General features: G+C 46.6%; 1 protein-coding gene across 1 annotated transcript in view; it reads left to right on the plus strand.

Moving 5' to 3' along the window:
• LOC138453129 (uncharacterized) overlaps positions 1–12,748 on the plus strand; it is a 411,581-nt gene extending 398,833 nt beyond the window's left edge. Inside the window, exons 5-6 of the mRNA XM_069605687.1 lie at positions 1,494–2,362; positions 11,608–12,748. Coding sequence (XP_069461788.1) covers positions 1,494–2,362; positions 11,608–11,655 — 917 coding nt within the window. The 3' untranslated portion in view covers positions 11,656–12,748. The remainder of the gene's footprint in view (positions 1–1,493; positions 2,363–11,607) is intronic.
• Positions 12,749–13,482: the final 734 nt, after the last annotated feature.

Below are 13,482 nucleotides of genomic sequence, written 5' to 3' on the forward strand. Positions count from 1 at the left end.
AAAAATTGCAATATCCAACACCTGGCAGCACATTGACATCTCCCACAAGGTAGCAGAGCTTCTTGCAGCAAAGTGAGCCTTTTGCTGGAGAATCCTGCAATCTGAAGAGTCCGGACACAGAAAGAAAGTTTCTACTGTGTGGCCTGAACCTTTGGCACACCCAACTTTCATGGTTATTCGGGGGGAATTGAACGTTTTTCTGTCTCGAAATCAATTGTTTCTGAGTATGCTGGCATAGTCCTGAGACATGAGTTGTTACCCTTTGCTTGGGTTGACAGGTTAGGTCTCCTCAAGCTAGTACATTATTTAAGCTTCACAGGCTTGGACCAAGAACCGCGCCAGGCATTGTGGGCTCTGTAGGCCACGATAAAGGGCAGAGCATAGCGATGACATCTGAGATCTGCTGGTCCCAAATGCTGGACACGGTATGTGGTCTGAGTGAATGCGATGGCCTGTGGATAGCACTTGAATCTTCATGGATGTTTGCGAGACATTGGCTGTATGAACACCCTGTATTGGCACCCGTAGACACGGAACATTGACCGGTAGGCAATCTGCGGTCTATACCAGCTTGTATGGTCCGTAGATTGTCCAATGACTGGACTGCACAAACATTGCAAGGGTTATATATAGTACGTTGCGTTAAGTGCTCTGTTAATCACCTGTAAGAAGGTACGCACTCTATAAGTACCCTTCATTAAAACAAATTATATAAAGTGATGCAGGTGAAAGGGAGCACCACCCCAGAAAAGTTCCAAGAATAATGTTCACAAGTTGTAGAGAACTGTACATCATTGAGTCACGCTTAAACAGAGGACCTTTTACCGGGTGGATTCCCCAGGTGTTAAGAGCTCACCTCTGACCTGCGGCAAGTGTGCGCTTCCCAAGTCCGAATCCTGCACTGCTGGCTCAGCTCTTCATTCTTCCATGGTCCACACATTGCACACCAATACATTGGGTAATAATAACAGCTACTATTACAGCACATAGAAGCACGAGCAATGCAGCATGAAACACTATATAAACACCCGAAGGTATTGTTCTGAACCGCCATGCACTGCATCATTGCCAATGTAATGTCAGGCCAGCATTCTGCTAGGGTGCCATTTCTACATTGTGTTTGTTCTGAAGGGGGCTGCCCTACCAGAATGAGCAGCATATCAAGTGCTCTATCCGACTGGAACCTCATTTAAACATGCCAAGGATGAGTGTAATTAATTAAGTTGCATGTAAATGCCATGCTTTGTATCTGTAATTAAAAGCTCTATAGTTGTGGAAAGTAAGGTCACAAATGCAAACTTTTCGTCAAAAGAAACTCACTTGAATGTATTACAATGCAAGCCTGGACAGCCACTCCTTTCACTGGTACTTTGCAATGACTGACAGAGCTGCTGTAGTCACAACCACTTTTGAAATATGTATTTGGAGTCAATATAATTTCAAAGTAACTTGATGAAAGGCATTTCTACAACTTTTTATTTGTCGTTGTTTAGGATCGTTTTCACCTGACAAGGCATTGGAAGAAGCCAAGACACAACCAGAAATGAACGGTCGCGCGGCCATTGTCGCAGAAGAAGTCACTTCCCGAACCCGGGAGCAAGAAGTAGCTAGAGGTTTTGGCGATTCAGCATGGGCGTCCACAAGCGGCAACCTGCAAGCCCCCCAGGAATCCTTTAAGCACCGGAAGCTTCCGAGCATCCCCCATGCCCTGGCCCACATAGACCTCGTCAACCAACCTGACAGTGGCAAGAACTCAGAAGAGGAGCTTCAGAAAACCAGAGCTGACCCAGCAGAGCCGCCAACTTACGAGGAGCTGCCTGTGGGCCAAAGCATCTTTGAAGACATACCTCTAGAAGGGGCTGTGGGAGGTCTCTCCTCCCATGACCGGCAAGGTCTGACGCATGAAAGCTGGATTGATGTGGAAGAGGAATGGCCGGCTGCCCCACCACTAACTCTCTTCAACCAGCCGGTGGAGAACCTCTACTCTGATTTGAGCAAGAGTTCCCCCTCCCATCAGGCAGTCAGCGTGCCCATCGTCACAGAAGAAAGGCCACCAGAAGCCTCAACTCCCAATGGCGCCGCTGGGGAGGGAAGGGATCCCGCCACTCCAACTCCAGACCATAGCGTATTATCATGGAGGTTTCACTTATCGCTTGCAGCTGACGAAGAAGGTAGCACAGAGGCTCAAAATCCAGAAAGGAACGCTCTTTATACCAAAATAAAACATACTAAGGACATTGCGCCTTTTCCATCACCTACTTCAGAAACTCCCCCAGAGGATGACAATGACATGCCACCGCCGGTGCCAAAAAAGCGCTTTAATATCGAGGAGGAGCAGTTTCATCTTCAATCTAATAATCAGGTAATTTGCTTCCTTTCCTTGACACGACAATATGCATAAGACTCACTGCAATGGCAATGCCCCTCTGCACCCGGCTTCTATCTACCAAGGTAGCTGCCATGTTTACAGATGCCTTTCTCAGCTTGATGAGTTGTAAAGCTTTCAGAGGGATTAGAACAATCGGGCTGTAATATGATTATTGGATTGTAGATATTGCACTATGTATATCCCATGTGGGATACAATCATACTTTGTGGATATGATATCTGCTATAATATGATAAGGCATTTATAACGCGCCTGTACACAAGTGTTTCTAGGCACGACAAGATAAGGGGAGAACAGAGGGAGGACAAAACAACGATCTTACTAGGCATTGTGTTATTCAGATCATACAAGTGTGGGGAAGTGGATGGTAAGAAGTGCCGAGTTAGAAGGGGGAGTGAAAAAGTGCAGGTAATCAAAAGTGCAGCTAGCGGGTGGCTCAGTGCAGATGAAAGAAAGTGCAGCCAACAGGTGGCTCTTAAGCACAGAGAGGGGGGACTGTAGGGTTACAGATACAGACCACAAGTGCTGGGGGAGCAAAGAGGCAGTGTGAGGTGCAACTGGACATCTGGGGACCTGGGCCTGAGTTCAGAGGGTGGCCAGGTGACCAGTGTGTGGACCATAAGGGTCATCAGCAGGGGAGAGGAAGAGAGATAGCAGAAGCGAAGAGGAAGGTCTTGAGTTGCTTCCGGAACCGTAGGTGGTTCGGCTCAAGTTTAGGAGAGGCAGAAAGGCTGTTCCAGAGGGAGTCCCCGAGGAAGAAAAAGATCTGCCCCCAACTCTGCTTTGAAAAGCGACTGACTGTCAGAGAGTTGTAGGTAGATGAGCCGAGAGCGGATAAGTACCTCAATGCCTCAATGGAAATGCCTTAATTGAGCTTGTGCTACCAAATGACCAAATGACCATCTGACTAATTGACTTCTATTGATATATTGTGCTTTATAGTTATAGTTCACTTGCTCACACACATGCATTCCTGAGCTCAATTTCACCTAATAAGAGTCCTCTAGATGTGCAGTACAAGCAGGGACCTTCCTGCAGGGATCACTCCTCTGGAAACTTTCAATGAGGCAGGCTCCTCCTACACTAAACTCCAACTGCATAGTACTCATCCTTTCGCTGTCCAACACTTTAACTATAACAACTGTCACATAGTGGACAGCGTGCACCAAGAAGGAAACAAAGACCACATAGTTCGTTCATAGGTTTGATAAGGGTTTTGTACAAAAGTCATGAATAAAGTGATGAATAAACACTTCATGAGCTTTTCACTTTGATAGGTGTCAAGTCAGATGTGTCCACGTAGGGCGGTCTGTAGTGATTTGGAGCCTTGGTTTGTAATGAGTGGAAATGCTTTGTTGGTACATTGCACTGTGTTCATGGACTGAGTGTGATGTCATGGTGTGGAATGTATGGAGGACTAGAATGATGGTGTGACAAGGTTCTAGAGAGGACGGTTGGTGAGAGAGGCGAGAGTACTAATGATGGGGGCTGGTGGATGTTCATAGCTCCATCTTAATTTAAGTTGTGACTTCAATACAACTAGCACTAAGATCTAATAAAAGTGCTCTATATCATACGAAGCCTCGGACCTAGTTTGTATCAGGCACACTTCGCTACACGGTCCTTCACTGCTAAGCAAGTGTACTCCACTACCCAGACAACTCGGAAGGTGCCGCCATCAATGAACCACCATCTGAATCTGCTCAGTATATTTACAAAGAGACTATGCTAAGGAATGAGTGCGCCTGGGATATAGTTTTTTATGACATCAACACGCTGAAGCCAATGAATTAATCGTTCATAACACGCTTAATACCGGAGACCAGTTTCTAAGGGCGGGTCCAGGATTCAAACCTGTGTTGCTCTGTGTTATCTTGCTTCCAAGACAAACGTGTTGCCCCTGAGCTTTTGTCCTGTGCAATCATGTAAAATTCTACCTGTCAGACCATCAGCTTCATACCAGGTAACGAGAGGGATGGCTCTTAATGTGGAAGGATTTATACCTAATAAGTGTTGTGAAGCAAAAAGGGTTGTTCCTACCACATAGTAAATTCATGACAAGACATTGCAACTTATATGGCTGCTGTGATTTACAATCAATTTATATGTTTTGCTTCAAAAGTAAGCTAGACGTCACTTGACGTTGTGGTGAGTGGGTGGACTCAATCCATACATATAGCAACAAGAAGTGCTTTAATTCATGCGCCTGCTTTATTATTTAAGCAGATCTTGTTGTCTGTTTAGTGAGTAAACATTTTTTTGTATATTTCAATTCATACTTTATGACGGTGAAAACATACAATGTAATCTTAGCATGCTGGACAGAAAAAGCATTTCTCCAACCACTAAAGTATTATGGACAAATATTACACCATATTTGATAATCACGTGCATATTACAAACAGAATTAGCATTCTGACAATAAGAGGAAAAAGAGGAGTAATTAAGTCTACAATAAGCTTCTTACACACATCTCTTTCTCCCAGAGCTACTGAGTGTGATGAGCCCCTACTTCCCCATAGTTATGTGTGACTGACAAGACTAAACCCTGCGGCCCACATCTAACTTAAGTCTACATGTAGATTTCATGAACCCTTATGCCACCTTGTTGTTCTCTCCCTGGCCATGTACAGTAAGATTTTGCGACACTGTCCAGCTATATTCGCTGGACAGTTTCCAGGGAAAAGCCTGTCTTCCTCACATGCAATTACATGCAATCATACATTCTCTGCTCTCCACCCATTCACAGTAATACAGCAAGTACTTGCTATGCAGGAATTTCTCCACCTTAAAACGATAATTTTCCCCTTTCATGGGTGAGATGGCTAAAATAATGCAGCTGGCCCAGTGCACATGTACGTGCTATGAATTTAGCCTGCGAACAGGCTAATGGAGGGGGAGAGGGCCGAGAGGCGAAGCCGAGCAGCGAAGGCCGTAAGCAAAGGCCTCCGGTGCTCTTTGCAGCTCCGCTGCGTTCAAGAAGCATCCTCGACCAGCTGAGCGCTGAATCAGCTGTTATCCCCCAGTTCGGGGCGGCCGCGTGTTCCCCTTTGTTCACGCTATGAGCCGCGTGCATGGAAGCACCAGGCAAGATGGCCCCCGTCACCATGGAAGCAGGATCAACAAAATATGCCCAGGAAATCACCGCCGCGGGCCCTTGTCCCGATTCGCTGCCTCGCCCCGCCCGCCCCTCCCCTCCTTCTTCATATGGAGCGGGAGAGGGCAGAGAGGCGAAGCCGAGCAGCGAAGGCCGTAAGCAAAGGCCTCTGGTGCTCTTTGCAGCTCTGCTGCATTCAAGAAGCATCCTTGACCAGCTGAGCGCTGAATCAGCTGTTATCCCCCAGTTCGGAGCGGCCGCGTGTTCCCCTTTGTTCACGCTACGAGCCGCGTGCATGGAAGCACCAGGCAAGATGGCCCCCGTCACCATGGAAGCAGGATCAACAAAATATGCCCAGGAAATCACTGCTGCGGGCCCGTGTCCCGATTCGCTGCCTCGCCCCGCCCGCCCCTCCCCTCCTGCTTCATATGAAGGGGGAGAGGGCCGAGAGGCGAAGCCGAGCAGCGAAGGCCGTAAGCAAAGGCCTCCGGTGCTCTCTCAGCTCTTCGCTGCTCGCCTGCCGTCTGCCCAATGCCCATGCGGCACCTACAAGGTAAGAAGCACTACCCAAACAAGCTTCTCTCCAATCCATGTGCCTCTTTAAGGCTCCGCAGATTGGGTGCACATACTTTTGAAGCCGCCTTCAGTTCACATCCCACCCCCACGAGCACCCGCAATACACGGCTATGCTCACGGACTCTGCAACCCTCTATATCTGCTGTTAAGGCCAGGCTCCCACGCATAGCCTCAAAGACCTTATCCACTACTAGTTGCACCAACACAGCAACCGACAAAGTACTTTACCCGCCATACAATTGTCCTACCCCCCTAACGAATGTAAAGGTTCATGTGTCCACCACCACCCCCAGTGTAAAATCTGTGATATGCAAATCTTCTACCACCATTTTGAATGCTATTGTGCCAAATGCTATGCCACAGGTGTCCACCACCTCTGAAAATGAGCCCCCCAGTGTAAAATCTGTGATATGCAAATCTTCTACCACCATTTTGAATGCTATTGTGCCAAATGCTATGCCACAGGTGTCCACCACCTCTGAAAATGGGCCCCCCAGTGCAGAATCTATGTTGGCCACCTCCCCCGACACTCTCAATGCACCTAGCCCTTTCACACCACCCTCTCCCATCACAACCCCCCCACAGCCACTACTGAATCCCACCTGAAATGTGCCATGATTAACGCTAGATCCATCAATGCCCACGCTCTAGACATCCACGACCTCCTAACCTCCCAAGACCTAGATCTACTCATGATCTCAGAAACTTGGCTACATGAGACCTCCGGCCCTGCACTCTCACTCGCACTGCCCCCTGGTTACTCCATCACTAGACAAGACCGCCTCTCCAAAGGTGGAGGTGTAGCAATCATCGCCAAGGACTACCTCCCAGTCAGAAAGGTAGAGAAATCCCCTAACAACAACAGCGACTACCTCCAAGTCAAAATAACTCTCTCCCCCACTGCACAATTACTGTGCACACTGTATACCGCCCACCAGGCCCAGCAGGAGACTTTCAAGCTTCTCTCATCCACCTCCTATCTGACAACCTCAAAAAACAATCTAAGGACATTCTCCTAGGGGATGTCAACATAGGGCTCCAGGATAGTAAGGACGTAGCAGCAAAATCCCTTGACTCTGCCCTCAAGGCCCTAGGGTACAAGAACACCATACTTAGCCCAACTCACACCCAGGGTAGAACGCTTGACTGGATAGCGCAGCACAACTGTCCACTCATCATCACAGGAAACACTCCCACCCCATGGTCTGACCACCACATCGTCACTTTTAGCATCCTCACCACTTGCTCCCCAGCTACCCGTTCACCCCAACCTCTCCCTCCCTGCCTCGCCAGAAGCTCGACTGAGCTTCCTCCCTATGAAAGACTCAAATCCTCACTTCGAAATACTTCTCAAACCTCTTCTCCAGCACGTCCTTACTTGGCCAACTAAACACTGTCTACTCCATGATACACTTCAACACTTCATCCTCGCTCTCAGCATGCTCCCACTTTACCTCACTCACAGCCTCATGCTAAATACTGGCCATGACCACCTCCTCTCCATGCGCCTCCTCCCTTGCTCCCGGAGACACAACTGGATGCCGCGACAGGCCGTCTGCCATAAAATTTTTGTTGCCTAGCAAATAACACACCTGAAAACCATAGGACTGCAACCCCAAGAGCCACCTCACTCCTTTCTTAAGCGGAGAATTGAGCAAAGTTGATATTACCGCAAAATTAATTGTGAACGAATTTGTGGTAATATTTGGCTAGACCTAGAAACAACCTCAATTTGTCCTTATGCTTAGGCTGTGGAGACAGACTTATAGCCTTTAGAAGATTGGTCCTGGGACCGATACCCTCAACTGAAATCTGATGACCTAAGTACTCAACACTCTCCATATCAATTTTGCACGTGTTGTGTTGTTCAGTAAGTCTTGCCTCCTTCAACTTGCCCAAAATCTCCCTCAACACCCTATGATGCTCCTCCCTCGAGTTCACATAGATCAGCATATCATTTTAGAAAATCACATTGTTCTTAACATTGTCCAACACCGTCACCACCACACGTTGGAATAACACTGCCGCCGAGGCCAGGCCGAACGGCATCTTGTAGCACTTGAACAACCCCCTGGTGGTGATGAAAGCTGTGATCTCCTGTCATTACGGTGCTAATGGGACTTGGTGGTAAGCCACTGAAAGTTCTATGACCGTGAAACACTTGGCTTTCCCCAGCATAGCTAGAACCTATGAAATTATTGGCAAAGAATGACGGTCCAGCAACATATTCTTCTTGCGATCTCTCAGATCGACACACAGGGCCTTATTTGCTCTGAAGTCCCTCCGTGGGTCCCGTCCTTAACGTGTGGTCTGACCACACGTTAAGGACATGACCCGCTGAGGGACCTCGTAGTGGAGCAGTAAGGGATTACCGGTACCGGTGCCCTTATCGGTACCTGTAATCCCTTACCGCCATCCGTGTAATGAGGCCCACAGTCGTAAATTCCCATTGCTCTTGGTTACAACCACCACTGGAGACAACTAGTATGTCCCTTCCACTCTCTCAATGATACCGTGCTGCATCAATGTATCCAGCTCACTCTTAAGTTTCTTCTTTAAATGATGAGGCACCGGCCGCACCCAATGGACCACTGGAATCACATTTGCCCTTACTTTGATGCAATGCTCAAAGTCCCTCAGTTTTCCCAGTTCATCCATGAAAACCTCTGGGAAATCTACGGCACACTTGTCTCCCACCTCAGCCACGGTTACAGGTTCACTCAAATTGTCCTTAATGTGAATGTCCAATTCTGACTGCTCATCGCTACCAAGCAGAGATGACCCCTTTATGGCCACATACACCTCAGCAGAGCACTCCCTACCCTTGTTGTACTCAACCGATGCCAGAAATGTACCCAGTAAATCAATTTCCACCTCACTGTACCACCAGGTTGAATATCGTGCTCCTTCAGATCTTCAACACGCCCACCCAAGGTTCCTGTGAACAGTTCACCCGATATGATTTTCCGTGCTGATGCACTGTCCACCTTCATGAATATAATCTTCCCATTCAAGGTTAAGTCATCTATCTGTCCCTTCTTGCTCCAATGATGGCAGAGATTTCAAAAACATGTTGAAAACTCGCATCTGGCATTTGTGGCTGAGAGGTTTGGAGCACCTCCAGCTTGGGGCGTGAACCCACTGGTTCTACCAGGTTGATCACACCCTTTTTGCACACCCAAGCAAAAAGACCCTTTCTTTTGCACTTCAGACAGTTTGCTTTCCTGGCTGTGCAAAACAAACTGATCTACTGACTTCCACTCCCACACTTGAAACATTTAATTTCCTTGTTCCCTTCATCACACTTCTTTGGCTTAATGGTGCACACCTCTTGGCTTTGTTTCTCCAGCCTCATATTTTCATGTAGTGTGCAGCCTGCTCCATGCTCATCTTCACTTCAACTGCTTGCTCCAGCATCAGATCTTTAGCCAAGAGCTTCTCCTGTACACTTGGATTATTCGTGCACCACACGAGCTGATCTTTGATCAATGGGTTCGTTAAGAGCCCAAATTCACAAGTATGACTTAAAATCCTTAAAACAGCCACATAACTGTCCACAGGCTCCTGGGGTTCCTGCCTCCTCTGGGAAAATGGCTGTCTTTCAAAAGTCATCTTCTTGTGCTCAGAATGTTCCTGAAGTTTCCTGACGCCAATCCCAAAGTCACCCAACTCTCCTGAGCCTCCCTCTGATGGTTCTGGCAAACCATTGCAGACACTGCGCCTTCCAGACCAAGATTGGGCAGCAAAACAGCATGTTTCTTGGCAGGTGAAAACTTGTCCCCACCCATTGCTATGAAGTCACATCCCATCGCATTTTTCTTCACCTCTCCCATCTTATTTGAGGTGTCCCAGGTACTGCTATGAAAGGAGGCGGTGGGGGAATCCCTGCTGCAGCCATTACTGAACTAAGTATTATTCAGTTCCTCAGTGAAGAAATCCTACAATCTGTGCACCTTTGACAGTCCCGTTTGCTCGAAAAGGAGAGAACAGCAACACTGTTGACTTGGCCTATGCTTGCGCAATGTAGACGTTGCTCCAGAAGCGTCACGTTGCCGTGGACACCAATGCGGGAGAGATGCACGCACACGTTACAAGGTCCCTTCCTCTACTGCCTTTCACGTGTTATGGTCGCGCTCAGTCGTCTTCCCCCCAAAAAATAAACATTCCGTGGGGACTCCTTGCACCCCCTGCAGGCAGCACTACCACCAAGACTGCACAGCAAAGCGCTGATCGACTGTGGAAAATGCTGACTTAGCACTGCACAGAGAAGCGCTGATCGGCTGCGAGGAACAGCTACTCCACATGTGCTCACACAACAGTGTTTCCATTCACAGCAGTGACAAAGCCCCAGGGGGCCTCTACAGGCTCCGACCAGCCCCCTGTGTGGTCGCTCTCATCAACATTTGAAATAATGGAGCCGGTCCAGGGCACGGGTAAATGCTATTTATTTAGCCTGCGGAGCGAGGCGTACACGGTACACCAGTCAGCCCTAGCCCAACTGACCCTAATTCCATCAGCACAAGAATCAACAACTGCAGAATGCTAACAACGAATATAGAACAAGAATGCAAATCCCAAGAATGGCTTTGTTCCACTGTAAAAGAACAACACAAGATCCTCCAAATAGATGCTAATTTCTGCTGTTTCTTAATGCTCTGAGCTATAATTGTAATGGGGTAGTGTGTGCAGAATGTGTAGCATCTTTGGGTGCCGTGAGCGTGCGTATGTATATAACTGTCAGCATGGTTAGTGAATGTGATGTGAGTGTTTAATGAAGATGTACAGCGCTCCATTGCTACCCAGCTATGATTGCAACATATAAATCCAATGAATGCATACAAACATCTTGAATGTGGTGATGTAGTTGTTTGAATGTTAGCCATTTGGGATACCGACCTCTTGGTGTTTGGGTACCTTTCCATGCCGTCAGCCTAATAACGTTCTACTGTACCTGTGGGTTGCTTGATTTTTAAGTACAGGATCCTAACACATTACTGAACACAGCATTAGAAAGTAAAAAGGTTGTGTAACTGCAATGACATCACAGCAGTGTACAGCCAGATGTTGGGCACTTGCTAGACATGACTTTGACTCCTGCAGCAGATACTTAAAGTCAACATAATCTTCGCAGCTGCCTCCTCGAGCTCTCTGCTCTATTGGTGCAGCCTAATGTCTGTCCTCTCTTAAAGATCTCCATACCAGCAGTCCAAATTAAAAAGGCATAACTAACACTGGTCCAGCCAAAGCGGATTCTGAGGCTGATCTTGTTATCTGTGATACTTAGAAACGATTGGTGGACAAACCTCTCGGTGATGCCAACCCAACCCTACAGGTCTATGCCATGCTTACAATGAATGCACTTCCGGTGTCCTAAATAAATGCATCTTTCTCTGGAATAAAACATAGGTGAGACTGTTCATGGGCTGGGTTGTTCACTCCTGCTGGTAATGCTAGCCACATTGCAGTCAGGAAAGAGTACAGAGTCCATTTTGTTTTACATGAGAGAGTGTGGATTGTAATTTTCACTTTAACATCTCGTTCTGCAGGACACGGAGGAACCCTTACCACCACCGCCGATCCTTGAAATAAATTGATCCATGAGTCGAGGGACTTTTCAGAGACTTGTAGCAGCAAAGAACATCTGTTGGCCAACCACTAATGAGGCTACTGGATCATAGCCGAACATGGAGATAATGGGCTGCTACCCTTAGGCGCTGAGCTACAAACTACACTTTTCACTAATCTCGCCCTTTCAGTGATGCTTCACAGATTTTTCTGGGCAGTGGCCACCTTGGCAACCTTTCTTTTGCAACATCCGGGTAATGGTGGAAAAACAAAGGTTAAGAGTATTGAGTGGCCATGGGATGATTATGACGGCCTTTCTGATTACATAACGTAGGTCAATGGTACCATGGTGCATTCAGGACTCTTCAGTAAATAACGGGTGAACTGGATTTGACAGTAGACTGTAATTGTTTAGAGGGGAAAAAAACTCTTGCTGCAAGAACTCTCGAACCCATGTAAGGCCATCCTTCTGTAAATAAGACATATTATGCAATATATATATATATATATATATATATACATTATATTTTTCAGGTTTCTCTGCTGCTAGCATCTACAGAAGTAAACTCCCACTTTTTTTAAATCACCATTAAACCTCAGAAATAGAGGCTCTCAAACGGTTTGATTGGCTGATGTGGGTGTAAAAGAGATGTGTTATGGGAAATGAACCATTTTATTCATGTTTTAATATTTGAAAACATAGTTATTTGGACATGGTGATTGTTTGCCTTTGCAGCATACATGATATGGCTGATTCTGTGATGTTTTTGATATGTTTACTCTTTGATCATATTGTATCACCTTTTTTTGCCGTAAGGGAGATTTGACTGTGAGGGAGGGTGGAAAAGATATCCGTCGTTACACATTGTATAACACTTGAGGAAAATGGTGCTCTTTGTTGAAGGAAATTGTCTTTTGTGTTTATGGGAATACTCATTTGTACTTATGATAAGTGTATATTTTTTTCAGAAACAAATCTCTGAAAGCCTGCAAGGTTGATGGACCCTTCTGGAAGCAAATGACGCAACATTAGTGTCAGGAGTGTGATTCAGGACGTATCATTGAAAGGTTCAAAATCTGGACTCTGTAATAAGTGAACTAATAAACCTGGATGTCACTAATGATTCGTTCTTGTTATAAAATCATTTCAAGTTTCTCTCGTGGAAAAGTAGTTGTCGTTCCATAAAGACATTGAAAAGACTGTCCCTTCACACCCTCATCAAGAGCTTTAATATAGAATGCACAAATAAAAATAACATCAGATTTTTATTCTGCATATGATTTGCTCCTAGGCAAGGTCATAATATACAAATAACAAACACCTTACTGACCTTATTAACCCAGAACCCTATCGGTTATTGCTGTTAGCACCCTGGGGTTGCACCCAGGGTGCTAATCACATTTTTGATTTTTTTTCCCAGTGAAATGGGCTCTGTGCCTGTTGCGCGTACCAAATTTCCCTAAAACAAAATGACCATCAAAGATGGCTGCCATAAGAAAACAGCAAAAGGAAGGAATCACTTTTGTCTTTCCAGTGAAGGAGCATGGGGAGACAGTTCGGGTGCGGGGGGGGGGCAGCAAAAATAAGTGGGGACAGTGCATGACTTGGCGTTAGCAGGTAATTGAAGAGGGCATGGAGAGAAGCGGTTAAAGGAACTGCCAGATGAAAAAAAGGCGGTCCTGGGGGAGATGTGGGAACGAAGGCCAGGAGAGAACACGGGCTGTAATTGTGACTTCACGCCCATGTTCCTGGCCTTTCGATTGGTCAGCACCACTCCTCCCAGGTGCTACTAGCTGTTACCTAATTTGATGGTACTCAATTTATCAACCACAGTTTTGCCAGGATTTGTACTTGC

This window comes from Ambystoma mexicanum, chromosome 4p (genome assembly GCF_040938575.1).
Source record: "Ambystoma mexicanum isolate Mex_15411 chromosome 4p, UKY_AmexF1_1, whole genome shotgun sequence".
NCBI classification, from domain to species: Eukaryota; Metazoa; Chordata; class Amphibia; order Caudata; family Ambystomatidae; genus Ambystoma; species Ambystoma mexicanum.